At 39.3% G+C, this 14,126-nt stretch overlaps 1 protein-coding gene across 1 annotated transcript in view; it reads left to right on the top strand.

Moving 5' to 3' along the window:
• The window catches only part of LOC128375322 (palmitoyltransferase ZDHHC14-like), a 51,735-nt gene that overhangs the window by 22,768 nt on the left and 14,841 nt on the right, over positions 1 to 14,126 (top strand). Inside the window, exon 4 of the mRNA XM_053335646.1 lies at positions 12,923 to 13,075. Coding sequence (XP_053191621.1) covers positions 12,923 to 13,075 — 153 coding nt within the window. The remainder of the gene's footprint in view (positions 1 to 12,922; positions 13,076 to 14,126) is intronic.

Genomic DNA, 14,126 nt, shown 5'->3' with positions numbered 1-14,126 from the left:
TTTTCCGTACTGTGAAATGTTGAACTGTATTGGAAAACATATACAAAAACATTGATGCTTCTGATTGATTTAATGAGAGAAAAGTGTCAAAAGGTCTGAGTAAGGGTTGTTTGTGTGGGTTTGGGTGAGCTGTGTGGAGGAAAATTTCAATCCACTGGTGCCTTTCATACTCAGGGTCCTCTTTAGCCTGGTTCAGTGCTACTATTATTTACTCGTTTGCCTGGTTCAGGGTACCCTTAATTTTGAAAAAAAAATCCTACATCTGCTGAGTCAAATTAATCTCCATCGCTTTCTGTTGTTCCTGTTCGGTCTCCAGACCCTTGAATTGTCCAACTTCATGGGAACCTTCTCTCTTCATCTGTCCATGTTTGGGAAACTGAACCTTAGAAGGTCCATGCTGGAGGTTTGCCTCTTTTGTTTGTCTCTCCAGCAGTTGTTTCAGTTGCTCTACTTATTTGTAGCAGGATGTCTGTCTCCTTGACCAGTTTGCAGGTCTGCTCCTCCTTTTCTCCTGTGATCCACTGAAGCTCCAGCTCAGGGATCAGGAGCAGAGCCTGGTTAGTCTGCTCACAATAGGCCTCCACATTGGGTGGACTGGACTTGCAGGACGTTGCTCTGCTGTCACAGTGAGCTGTAGTTCAGCCATTAATTTGGGTGCAGGCCCTCTAAACTATTTCAGTTAAGTCTCAATGTTAACACTACGGATGTAACTTCCCTCTGACCACAGTGTGGGTTGCAAAGCTGATTGTGTTTCTGCTCGTTGACACCACAAAGCAGAAGCAACATTGTTTATGAAGTACTTTTATATATACCTCAAGAACTCCCCATCCATACAACTTCACACTTGCCACACAACAATACACCTGTCAAGGGATGAACAGCTGTTGAGATATGCAAAGCACACATATACATACATATAGATTTATTCCTTCAGTGCGGAGTTTGCATGTTCACAATTGTCATTGTGGTCACCTTTATTTTCACTCACAAGAAAAAGTTGACTTTGAATTTGATTAGGTCAAGCTTGGTTCGTTTAATCAAAGTTTGCAATGTCTCTCTCTGTAGTCTTTCCCTGAAACATCTGCATCCAATCCCATGGCATTTTGTGATTCTGCCAGTAAAGACTGCCTTAGTGTTGACGTTAATGGCTACTATTATCTAGGCTTTACACGATAGCTTGTGTTTTATCTGTCTGCCCACACCACCGACATGTTTGTTTGATTCGACAGCTAATGATTCAATATTCAAAAAACTTTATTGTCCGTCACATCGTGACAGGGCTCAAAGCTAACTGTCGAATTCAAACAAACATGTCATTGGTGTGCAACTTCTTCGGAGTAAATGAGACAGATAAAACACAAGCCATCTGCAATCTATGCAACGGGATCATCTGCAGAAAGTTTCAATATGACGACATTGATCGGTTTGGCGAATTAAGACATTACAGCCAATCTCACAAATTGCATAAAATGCAAAATATTGGCCCATCCGATATAGCCAATCAGATCGGCGTAAAGCCTACTATTATTTTCCATTTGAAAGAATCTGGATTGTAACGGTGTGAAGATTTTACACATACGCACACACACAACCACACACAGGTAGTACTTACAGTAAGTCTGGTTTGCATCTTCAGCTACATGTTAGATTTAAGCTAGTACAACGAAAAGGTCATAGCCTTTTCCCACTGCGAGTAGAAAGTAGTTGCTTTGTATAGTTGTTCATTGCTCTTGTCTGCTTCTTTTTTCCCTGTTTTCTCTTTCTATTTGTCAGTCTCTGTCAGTATTTATAGTGCTTGCCTCTCCCTCTCTGACTCTCCTCTCTCTTCATCTGTCTGCCTGTCACTGTATTTCACTTCTTGATGCTCTCCCTCTCCCTTCAAACACTTTTTATACTTCTCCTCTTTTTTCTCTGGCTCCCTTGTCCAGACCTGTGCAGTGCTGGACCTTTTTGGCTCTAGCCATGCTGTGGCAGCTTGACATGCAAGACATTACTGGCACATCTGTTAGCTCTTAGTGTGATCATCCGACCCCATCCCAAGCCCCAACACCAACTAGCCTACAATGTCTTGCAGGAGAAAACAGTTTGGCATGTCTGTTATTGTGTCTCTTATCATTCCTCATTTTTCACCACTTGTATTCACTATACAGGATGCTCCTCCTATCTTGGAGCAGTGATTGAAATGCATTTTGGAGTTGCAAAGTAGTTAATAATATCTGCTTTCACTGTGGATGTTTACTCTTTTACTTATTCATGTTGTGGGTTTGTGTGTGCGTGTGTGTTTGCACATAGATTATTTTGTGGTTGCTCCTCATTTCTCTTCTTCATCGCTGCCTCTATTACTAACTAAATTACTTCCTTCTAGCATTTTCTTTGTCTTCTGATCGAGATAGCAAGGATCCATTTTTATTCACAACTTCTTTGTCTAACCAATATGTCCTTATGTTACCGTGCAGACGCTGATGATAACAAAGCAGCTGACAGGCTTAGTGAGCATGGGTAACTTCCTCACATGTCAGTGCTAGCATAATGTAATGGCTATCTACCACTTCAGGCTTTGCTTCCCTTATGCTCATTCGCTTCTTTTTTCATCTGATTTGTTGTACTTGCTCGGTACATTACATGTGCTGAACTTTTATACATTTTCCGTACAAAACTCCAGTTGATTAGAAGGAGTATTAGCATTTCATAATTGTTGCAAGTAAAAAAGAACCTATCCTAACACCCGATCACACTTTTAATAATAATTTGCATCCATTGTTTGTGTGTGTTTTCTATGCCTGTGTGTAGCTGCCTTTTAATTAGAATGAAAATAGTCTGGCCACCAGTAGCCCAATAAGTTTTGTAATTCACCACCAGCTTCATAAATAGATGATGATGTTTTCAAGTCCAGGTGCTACATCGCTCAAAATCAACACCACTACTATTGATTTGTTGACTAAACAACAGAGGAGCTAATGTCTGTACAATATGTGGCATCGATGTGTCTCATCCTTGCTGTACTTCAGGAGTGTAAGCTGATAGCTCGGCATTGAGAGCAGATGTCTCTGCTGTAGCCTTCAGTGTGTGAAAAGGTCATTAGAGTGGGTGGCCTGAAACAAATCAAACAGGGCCTGTTTGCACATGTACAATTATGTGAGAAACAAATGAAACATGTCCTCAATGAATATGTCCTCCTTGTTCTCAGTTGCTTGTCCATCTGTTGTGGAATGGTAATGCAGCATAAATACCATGAAGATTGATAAAACAAATGGGAAGGGAAGGTGTCCAAGGTTGGGAAAGGTAGCAGCTTGTTTTTTGTTTTTTTTATTATTTATTTTGATTTTCAGTATAAACAAACAAATAGTACATTTCATGAACAGCTCAGTCACGATTCATCAGTCTTCACAGAGTCAAAAAAGAAAAAACATAGGATAGTGTTATTTCAATATAATAAAATAAAGTATACAGCGATAGAGAACACACAGTTATGCCTTCAGTTCATCCATCTCAAGGTATTTAAGTACAGGACTCCAAATTCTGTTAAACATTTGTGTTTTGTCCTTGCTAGAGAACCTTTCCATCCTATCCTTTCTAAGTGCAACACATTAATCGCCACTCTTTTCCACATAACATATGTTGGTGCGTTATCTGACTTCCACATAAGTAGAATACATTTTCTCACTACAACCATACCATATGCAATAGCCTGACTTTCATACTTATTTATCAAAGGTAACACACTCATGGCTCCTAAAACAGCAGCTACTGGGTTAGGTTCCCAGTTTTTATTAAAGGCTTTAGAGAAACATTTGAATATATTTTCCCAATAAGTAAACAATTTCCAACATGTCCAGAGAGAGTGCGTCAACGACCCCTCTGTCTCTTTACACCTGCTACAAAGGGGGCACCTCGGGGAAAATCCTGTGTAATCTGTCTTTGAAATAGTATAATCGATGTATTGTTTTGAACTGTGTCAGATTGTGGAATTAATTGAACATTAAGCTTGTTTTTTTTTAATCCCTGTTTGAAATGGAGACAACATTTGATTTCTCTTGTGTGCGCCGCATATGATGTCTATGCATGTCTGCCTGCCTCCTGCCCAATATGTCAGGACTAGACAGGCTGGCATCAGTTCAGCTGCTGCATGCCAAATCCAAAAGACTCTCTGAAGCATTAATCAGAGTGAGAGATGGTCAGAACTGCCTGTTTCCATCCCTCCACCTAATATGGTCCAAGCTGGTTGGTGAATGTCAGGGCAGCCACACTGTTCTTTTTCTAAAGCTGCCAGCAAGACTCGAGGCCAGCAGAGGACATAGATTTTGGAAGGCTTAGAGCTCAGGCTGCTAGAGGAAGGATGGGCACGCCACTGGAAGATGCAATGACATTTAAGCTTTTCATGACTGCAGGAGTATTCAATATGGTTGTTTGAAGGTGGGGGACAACAGTGTTCTAAAGCACTCTTTTTGTTGTTGTTGTTGAACATTTCCTTCCGTCTCTTTTTGTACATGTTGGTGTGTATGTTCTTCATGTGAGTACATCTGAAGAGAAGCTCATGCATGCTTAGTGAAGCTAAGAATACTTGCATGTCTAAGCATGTGTGGGATGGAAAGCATGGTATTGTACAAGTATGATTTGCTTTACAGGGTATTATGCCCTGACAAAGACCCTGTGCTTAAAATGTTTGATTAATTACATAGTTTTACCTTTGGAACTAGAAGTGCAACCCACCTTTTTCTTTGTTGGCAGCCCCCCACACACTTTTGGTAGGGCGTTCTGACTCTTTCCACTATGCCAAAGTGTACAGTGTCTAAACAAACTGATGATTGCTTTAAGAAGTGTAGTGCTTGTATACAGCTTGACAATCAAACAAAAGACAGGGTTTGTGTTTCTGATGCAACTGGAGGTATTTGATTTAGGGTATGTCTGTTTCTACTGTCTGTTAAGAGGGCTTTCACAAAGTCTAATATTGGCATCAATATAAAATAACAATATTGGTAGATTAAATTGGATATTTTATATAATGCATACTTGATTCTGCTTTTTGGTTAATTTCATGTATTTTCTCTGTTCTTGCCTCATTAAGGGCTTGTTCAGACAATAGCAGACTGACAAACAACAGATGCATTGTTGAAAAACCAGGGTTATGCACTAAACTCTCTCTCTCTCTCTTGCTCTCTTTTCTTTCTCTCTCGCAGATGAAATTCCTATCCGTGGTTTGGTTTATTGTAGTTAGCATGGGGCCAAACTTTACTTGTGAGTCAGATGGGTGAGAAATTGCGTAAAATAGACTGTACAATACACACCATTTAAACAATACCCGCAAAACTACATCTTGTGTTGTGCCACCTCGTCTCGCTAACTCATCTTTCAGTCTGCTCACTGTCACAAGACCAAGCTGTAAAGTATGCACCAAAAATGAGACTACACTTGGCTTTAGACAAAACATTTGATAGTCAATGTAATGTTTAGAGGCCTGAGGAAGGGATCCAATTTCTTAGTAAGAAATAGCAACCAAAAAAAAAAACCAAGGAAGCAAACATATTGAGTCGGCTGTAATTTAGCCTGTCCTTTTTTATATTGTATTTCCCTGTTTGTTCTTTTTTCTGTAGCTTTACTGCTACCAAAAGTAAGCCTCTCATGATTCCTGAAATGAATGAGTGACTATGACATAGCTGCATGTTACCAGTTATAACACAGAATTTGTCTAATCTCATAAGATGCAGCTTTCTTTTATATTGAGGGGTGAAGCAATTAAATTGAAATATTCTTTATCACTAAACCCAGTTAATGCTCTACCCCTAACTTATCCCTTGTTCTTATTTTTTGTTGAAATATTTAGTAGGGCTTCCTTTGCCTGCATCTTTGCCAGAAACTTAATTCAGATGCCCAACTCAAACACACATCCCATTACCAGAGAGAGAGAGAGAGAGAGAGAGCCGCTTGAGTCTTTCTGTAAGAAGAGAGCTAGCTTAATCACATTAGATACAGCTTCCTCTCCCTGTAGTGATAAGACACTGCAAACATCCTTGTTGGATTTTAACACCTTGTAGCTCTGCTTGTAGCCTTGAACTTGCTTTGACTGGAGGCAAATTTGAGACTGTACCATGAATAAAGTGGGGCTCTTTTAATCAACAGTCATGTCATGAACAGCACAAGATGCGAGGGATGGCTGCTTAATACCATTTTGGCATGCGTATCCCTTCAACACTGATCATTTCACTGTTTAATGCCAGTAAATATCTCAAATCTGGCACCGGTTTAAAATGAATCATTGTAGTTCTCCTTACAGTTCACACAGCTGTGATAATTCTGACCTACTGATGACCTCCACCTCTAAAAATGTTCTCATATGCAAGTTAACAAAGTGAAATAAATCAAACAGCCAGGATGTCACAACATACTGCTGAAACATTTGGTTCAGGGTTATTCACAATGACTGCTAACTCATGTTAAAGCCCCCTTTGCCCTTGCCATGACAATATCCTATATGTCCGTTTGATATAGTGCCGTAATGGCCGTCTTGTTGCACTACAGAATGAATAAACACCTTGTTCTGAATGAGAGCCTGATCATAATTCATGCCGGTGCTTAAATCGACACCGTGACTCACTTCCTCACTTTCCTCCCCTTTCACAGTATCCAGCCAACCTAGGTCACATTCACATTTGACTTCATTGTTATTGGCTGAATAATAAGTAATAGGTGTGCAGCCAGTGGAAAGAGTCTCTATTACTAAGCCACTTGACATCTCAACTTCACATTTGTGGAACTCTTTTATGTGAACCCCAGTCTATCCTTTCTTGTAATGAATGACACAGGGTGACTGAATATAACAGTTCAGCATGACATACAGAGAGAAACTACCTGGCATGTAAGTATCAGATGGGGAGAAGGAGAGAAAACTAGTAGAATGATAAATGTGCAAAGTAAAAACCTAATCTTGCTGTGTTCATCTGTATTTCACCAGCTGTTTTTAATACCCCATGTGCAATTAAAAGGTGCAAGTGTGAGGTATTGCCTGTGTTAACCAATAGGAAACTGGATCTTGATTTCCCTTCTGAAATTAAGCTTTCTTCATTAGCTTCTTCTTACAGAACCCCCCCGAGCATCCAGGGCAGCATTATATAACACATTAACAGGTTTATCCACACAACTAAATGCTTCTCCTACAATCTGCCGTTGATGTCCTTTTTATCCTGTGTGCTTTAAAGAATCATTTCCTTCTTAAAGTGCCTGAGGCAAAATGCATTTTTTCTATTCTTGCATCTCAGTCTTCATTCATTCCTGACTAGTCCCCAGGCTTACAGTGACATAGACATGAAAAAGACTGATTAAAGAAATGATAGTCATTGGATGACAGAGCTGCAGGGGACTGGAACAGGAATGAAGAAGAATAGACCTGTCACTGTAGAGCGGTTTTATTGGAGTACACAAGAGAAAAGACAAAAACAGACAATGAAAAACAAACTTGTCGTGGAGTAATTAGACTGGCCTTGATTGACCCAATACGCTGATCATTCACTCTCCCTGGTTCCATCCATTATGTTTTCTCTATCTATCTCACACACACATAAACATACTCTCTTCTATTTTAATGCCCCATCAATTGAAAAAATATATTAGCAGGGTTATAACTTAATAGTAAAGACAATTAACACATTTATTAATAATGTTCTACCACTTCTCTTTCTCTCTGTCTCTGCTCCTCCTTCATCCGGCTTTGTTATCCAGTTGTCCAGCATGAAGCAGCAGCTGTGCTGTGCTGTCCCGTACTCTCCTGGAATATTTTGGCCTCATTCAATACTTCACCATGCTGTCTTTGTTCAGTGTCTGTCTTCACTCAGACAGATGTCACATCCAGGCCGAGGCTTTTCTCAGCTCAGTCACAACGGAGAGCCCAAAACTACAGAGTCTTAAACAGATGACATTGGCATTCAGCCCTAGATTGCCCTTCTTTTTGGATAGTGCAATGCAGATATGTTGTGGATTTTCATCTTGCACTTTTTAGAAAAGTAGCACAGAATACGGTTCATGGGTTTATTTCTAAATTTAATATGTCATGTTTCATTATGACATGACATCGCCTGAGAAAGACCTGGGTTCAGTCAAAACATTGCAAACAAAGTATTGAGTATGTGGGTACTCTTTGTTTCTAGTTCAGTTGTATTTTTTGCATCCAGCACGTATCCTACTGTGGTTTGTGGAAGTGAACATGGCTACTCTGTTTCATTTCATTATGAGATTGCACATCATTTGTGAATAATGTCAGGACTGGTATTCTAATGATTGTTTGTATCTAGCACGTCCTCCCTACAGCTGCCTAATGAACCTCACTTTGAATATTAACCTTTGTTCCCTACCCTTCATTTGATATGCACTATACAGTGCGATTCAGTAGTATTTTATTACCACTCTTTTGTGTGTTTTGGTGCGGTTATTTGCCTCTAAGTGGCTTCTAGTTATGGCATGCCCCAGTGCGGACAGGCTGCCACACGTACTTAACACTATATTGAATTTTATAGGTCAAGCTTTGACTTATAAGCAAGTTGAAAAAAGAGAACTTTATACAAGATAGTTATACAGTTTAAGGCTACTCGGTATACTCAATGTTTCACACAAACTGTAAACCTAAATTAATGCTGCTGCTTTGCATTGTGGCCACATTGTAAATTACACTTAATTGGTTCTCAAAGCAACAGATCATAAATTCTATACATCTCTGAAAAAGAAATACATCTATTAAATGGCATCCAAACTGCACTGTGCAAAAGTCCTCAGCAGCACCCCACGGGTCTGGACCTGATCACTCGGTTCTTTCCATGATGCTCCACATGTAATTTTTGAGTAGTTTTAACCTGAAGATTCATTCTGCTGTTTTACCTGTGTGACAGATTTTACTTTTTTTGGCTCGCTTTAGACAGTGGTCAGACAGGAAGTTCTTCTACAGTGACTATCCCAAGCCTAAGTGTTTTGCTAAATGAAATTGACTGAAGTTACACTAGTTAAAATTGCCCAACTCCACAGTAACTTCAGCAGCAAGAGGACAATGCAAACATAAGACACGTTACCACGGGAACATAGATGTTTCTGCCTGATCCAAGTATCTTTACAAGTCTGGAGATTTCTCATGATAGCTGTGCTTGTCTTGATATCTCTTACTTTCACTCTGCTCTTCTCAGTCTGCTGTTTAAGATCACCTGCTGAAACACCTCAGTATATTATGACGATATTATCTCTTATAAGTGAATAAAAGTATTGAAACCATGTAGAAATGGTAATGTTTGATAAATTGACTTGCAGTTTCTGTTTTGTATTGATGTACCTTTTTCTGAAAATGTGGTGATAGAAACACACCGTACACTTTTTGTGCATGCATTGGGACTATATGAGGCTTTACTCATCGATAGCGCATGCCTTTAGAATATCTTTTGCAGCAAAAAAGCAACACGCCTTCAACTTTCCACTGTGGCTTTTTGATAGATGTCATGTGGGCATATGCTCCATTTAAATGGTTTCTAAAACCTTCTTTTTAACACTACTTTATGCTGTTACACCTGTGTGCTGTCAAACTGAGTCATTTTTATCAGAATTCTTAATTGGTGGAAAAAGGTGTAAGAACATGTTTCATTTTCATTCATGTGATTCATATTCACACTTTTATAGAGTTATGTTCGTTGAAACTAAACTGAAACAGTTTTGATATTTAGTTAGCTGTTGTGAAGCAGGATCTTGAAACCGCTACTGACTGAATAGAATATGCACATCCCTCTCTGGTTTTAGTCAGGTCAAAGTCAGTATGGCAGTTAGTTAGACATCATCATGGTATTCTTGTATCCTTTTCCATCTGTGGAGGCAAAAACTCCAGTTTTCTCTCCTCAACACAGCAGGATAGCAATTAGCTTCCCTTTATACCCCACCAGGCAACACCTAGCAACGTTTGGCTGACATTGAACCCTCATTTAGCTTTATGGATGAGGGTGTGAGTGGGTTGCTGGGTTTGTGTGTGTGTGTGTGTGTGTGTGTGTGTGTGTGTGTGTGCGTGTTACATCACTTCCCAGTCTACCTGGTCTTATTTCCTAGCATCAAGCTCTTAGGTTTGGTCTATCTCTCTAAGGGATCTCCCACTAGATGCTGATGTAAGGGTAAGATTTGGCTGCCATGATGGCTAAGTGTATAAATGCCTTTTTTGAACTACTCTAATATCCCTTCTCACCCATTACTTTACTGCAGGCGCCTGTGAACAAGTGTAGTTAATGTTGATGGGCTGGTCAAGTGTACTTAAGGTGTGACCAAAGGTGACTTACAGTAGAGTGTATGAAAATACAGGTGTTTACAGTCTGAAAGTGAACTTGTTGTTTTTGTACATAGAAAACATTCCTGATGGACCAGCATTGATGGAATCATTTTCTATTCTCTTTGAGACAGACAGAGACTGTAGAACACTCTGTACTGGTGAAAAAATAAAATCGGAACACGTGGAAACTGAGACTGCTCTTTAAAAGTTTCTCACTTTATGTTTGCATTAGTTTTGATTCTGCATTTTCATATAGTATGTTAGTGGGTGGAAAAAGTGAATAATTCTTACATGAGACAACATCTTTGAGCAAGTGTGAATTGAATGCTTCATGGACTTACAGGAATTGGACATTAACCTCAAAAAATAATTATATTAATTATATTTATACTATATTTCATGTATTGATATAATTTAAGTCCACATGGGGGTGGTGATAAATGTAACACTGTAAATTGAAGTGTTGAGTCTATCACATTATATATGGCATAAGTGTTACTTTTGTTTTCCACTTCATTTTTCCCTTTTGTCTAATTCTGGCAGTATTTTATTCTGGAGTAAGGAAAAAGGGATAGAGACTCTCCTGAATCATTTCAATTAAACACATATTGTGGAGAATGTTTTAAGGCTCGTTTGGCCAGCACACAAATACTTATAGTCGACTACCAGCTCACTGAGGTGATCTCTTTGCTGCCAAATATCTGCCTGCAGTGTAAAACAACACATGCCTTACACTGCATTCATGCCTTGTCAGCAAATTGGAAAGAATGGCAAAACCTCCCATTATTCTGACTTGGAAACATTACCACATTCATTTCAAGATGGTACATTTCAACACATAGATGGAAATCAAGCCTGTGTTGGTCATTTGTATTGTGCGACAGTCATTTGTCATTAACAATTGAAGTCAGATACAAATAAAACCATGTAAAGCTGCTTTTAATGACTTGAAAGGATGATGTTAATAACTTATTTTATATAGATGTAACTGGCAGAGAAGGTGGCAGATTTCTGAACAGTGCACTAGTGTTTGCCAAGGAGGAAATAATATAGCTGTCAGAAATTCCCAATATCTCCAACTCGGAAGTACAACTAGGAGGCTGACATGAACCATTTTTCCCACTCAGCCGCATCTAAGTATAGTCTGTACAAGTGTTGTGAACATAGCATTATGTATTGTTACCTACCAGCCTTATGTAAGAGATCTCAGAAGAAGCTTCAAAGATGTTTCCTTCAGAATGTCCCTTTATTTCACCTACCAGTAGCTAATATTACTGTAGCTTTCACTGTGCTATTAATACCTAAACTGTTGTATTGGGGCGACACTGGTACCTGAATTGTGCTTCGAACTGTTTGCACACACCCCTCATTTTTCATCTTCCTCAATGGAGTCTGCTTAGAGGGCAGAGGAACAGAGGGAGTAAGGACAAGAGAGAAGAGCGCTCTGTAGGCATTGATCACAATAGAGATGGAATTCAATAGAACTGAACTCACTGGCTGCATTTCCTCTTCTCTCCTTTAGAAATGTCAAATGCCCACGCAAGCCTCTCGAAGCCTATACAACCCCCCTCACCCCCCCCAAAATACACACTGACATACCATGTTAGCAGTGCTACGGGCTTCTGTGTAAATGATCTTCCTACACACACTATCTCCTGCTCTCAGAGAGCGAGCGTGAGAGTGCTTAAAGCGAGCTGAGCAATAATTGGATGCGAGCTCTACCTTTTTATGGCTTGAAAATCACTATCATCGCTCTCATCCTTAGCGTTTAGTCTGTCATCACTGCTGTCTTACTTTACCAAAAACCCTTCAGAGCAGTTTGCCTCCATTTTTCAATTTTTTTGTACTGTAGTCTGAGGATCATGATGTTAAGTATATGTTGAATTTCAGACTGTTCATAGTATCTGAATTGGGTTAGAATATTAGTCAGTGAATATGTAAGGATACGTGTTATGTAGAAAAGTATGGTGTGATGGTGTGCATGGGATATCTGTGTGGCAAGTTCGACACAAAGCATCAGCGTGACATTTATTCTGATGAGACTTCATTACAATTATAACATTTTCTAGCCATTAGTAACCTCTAGCCTCCTATATAGCCTACTGCATTATCCAGTATGTAAAGTAGAGGTTGTCATAGAAACAGAGTAATGCTACATTTGATGACACATTATATAGAAAAAAATGGTCAGTAGACTTCAAATTAAAACCTCATCGGTTCAGTTGTGCTGTTTACAAAATGCTTTGCTTTTGCAGCGTTTCAAGCCCTGTATAATAGTGTTTAGTAGTTTATTGTAAGTTGTCCAGGAACCAGTGTTTTACTTTGAATCAAATTTTAACCTTTCATTTATTACATTTGTTACATACTTTTATTTAAGTACCACTAATAATGTGGTATTTCTTCTCTGTTTTACTATGTTGCACTTTATTTGCACTCTTATTCTTATAAAGAGGTGATATTTTTGTGCACTTGAAGTTGCTGTCATAGTAGAAATATTTATAATACACCCACACCTTCAGTGCCACAATAGTGCTGCACTTGGGAATTCATTATTGTCTCTGTGTAGCCCATAAGCTAAAGGCCAAGGCATTTTAATTCTTACAGTATGCATCTCTTTTTTTGTCTCCATTCTCTCCATTTCCCAAGATGTGGCTAATGGCAGTACAGGCTACAGGCCTCCTCCCAGGACCAAGGAGGTGGTCATCAATGGTCAAACAGTCAAGCTGAAATACTGTTTCACCTGCAAAATCTTCAGACCGCCACGTGCCTCACACTGCAGCCTCTGTGACAACTGTGTGGGTGAGTGAAGGATTCTCTGGATGTGAATTTGGGTAGATGAAATGTGGGTCGTATTTGGCTCATAGTGTTTGTCAGTGTTCTGCATTCTTCTTCTTCTTCTTTTTTTAACCACGTTCATTTTGATGCATCTGTATAATAACCACAAATAGTCCAAGCCATTCTCTATCCTTTCTGTCCATATGCATTTCAATAAGAGGTCAATAAACGGTTAAACTTCTGCATCTGACAAAAGAATATACAAGCACACATGCTAGCACACAATTCATGTTTAATCTGATGCTGTAAAAATATAATTTATATTTGAGAACACAAGCCAAGCTAAATGTTTAGTTTGTGATGCAAACCTACAGGGAGTATATAGTACATATGCTTGAGGAATTGGCATTCATACAGAGGAGCGGGAGAGAAGATTTACAGCAGAAAAGACCGAAAAAACCCCAAAATGAGAAGCAGCGTTCATGGTTGAGATTTTATTTTTTCACAAGCACATATTCTGTCCCAGGAAACAGTGAAAAGCAGCGACAAGCATTCACTGAAAGACAGAGAGAGAGAGATATACAGAGACATATGTGTCTGAGTCTCTCTCATCAGGGTTTTTGTTCTACTCGTGCCGTCGAAGGCAGCTCCTTCTTTCACTGTCCATTTATTGTCACAAGTGGATCTGTCAGAAAATCTAGGGGACAAAGATGAGGAAGTAGTAAAGAGAGGAAGAAAAGATGCGGAGGTGGTAATCAGATGCGGCAGCTGCACACTGGCAGGGAGAAAGACAGGCTGGCAGACGATCAGGATGATGGGAGAGAATTTAGTCTCATAAACAGGTCAAGCATGTCAAATTCAAATTTTAAGTGGATGGACAAAATCAGATATGAAATTAGTCAGGCTCAATTAGTGTAAAATATATTCCCTTAATTCATATAGTGATGTGAGGAGATAACAAGATCAAGTAATCAAGAGTTAAACCGGTACAATTGCAGGAGATGCTCAGCAGACGTTTTCAGTCCAAACATGGACACAGTGTAGTTTTGTGATCTAATAAATCCAAAGCCTCTCT

Source organism: Scomber japonicus, chromosome 16, assembly GCF_027409825.1.
Source record: "Scomber japonicus isolate fScoJap1 chromosome 16, fScoJap1.pri, whole genome shotgun sequence".
Classification (NCBI taxonomy): Eukaryota; Metazoa; Chordata; class Actinopteri; order Scombriformes; family Scombridae; genus Scomber; species Scomber japonicus.
This window is presented reverse-complemented; position numbering and strand designations above follow the sequence as displayed.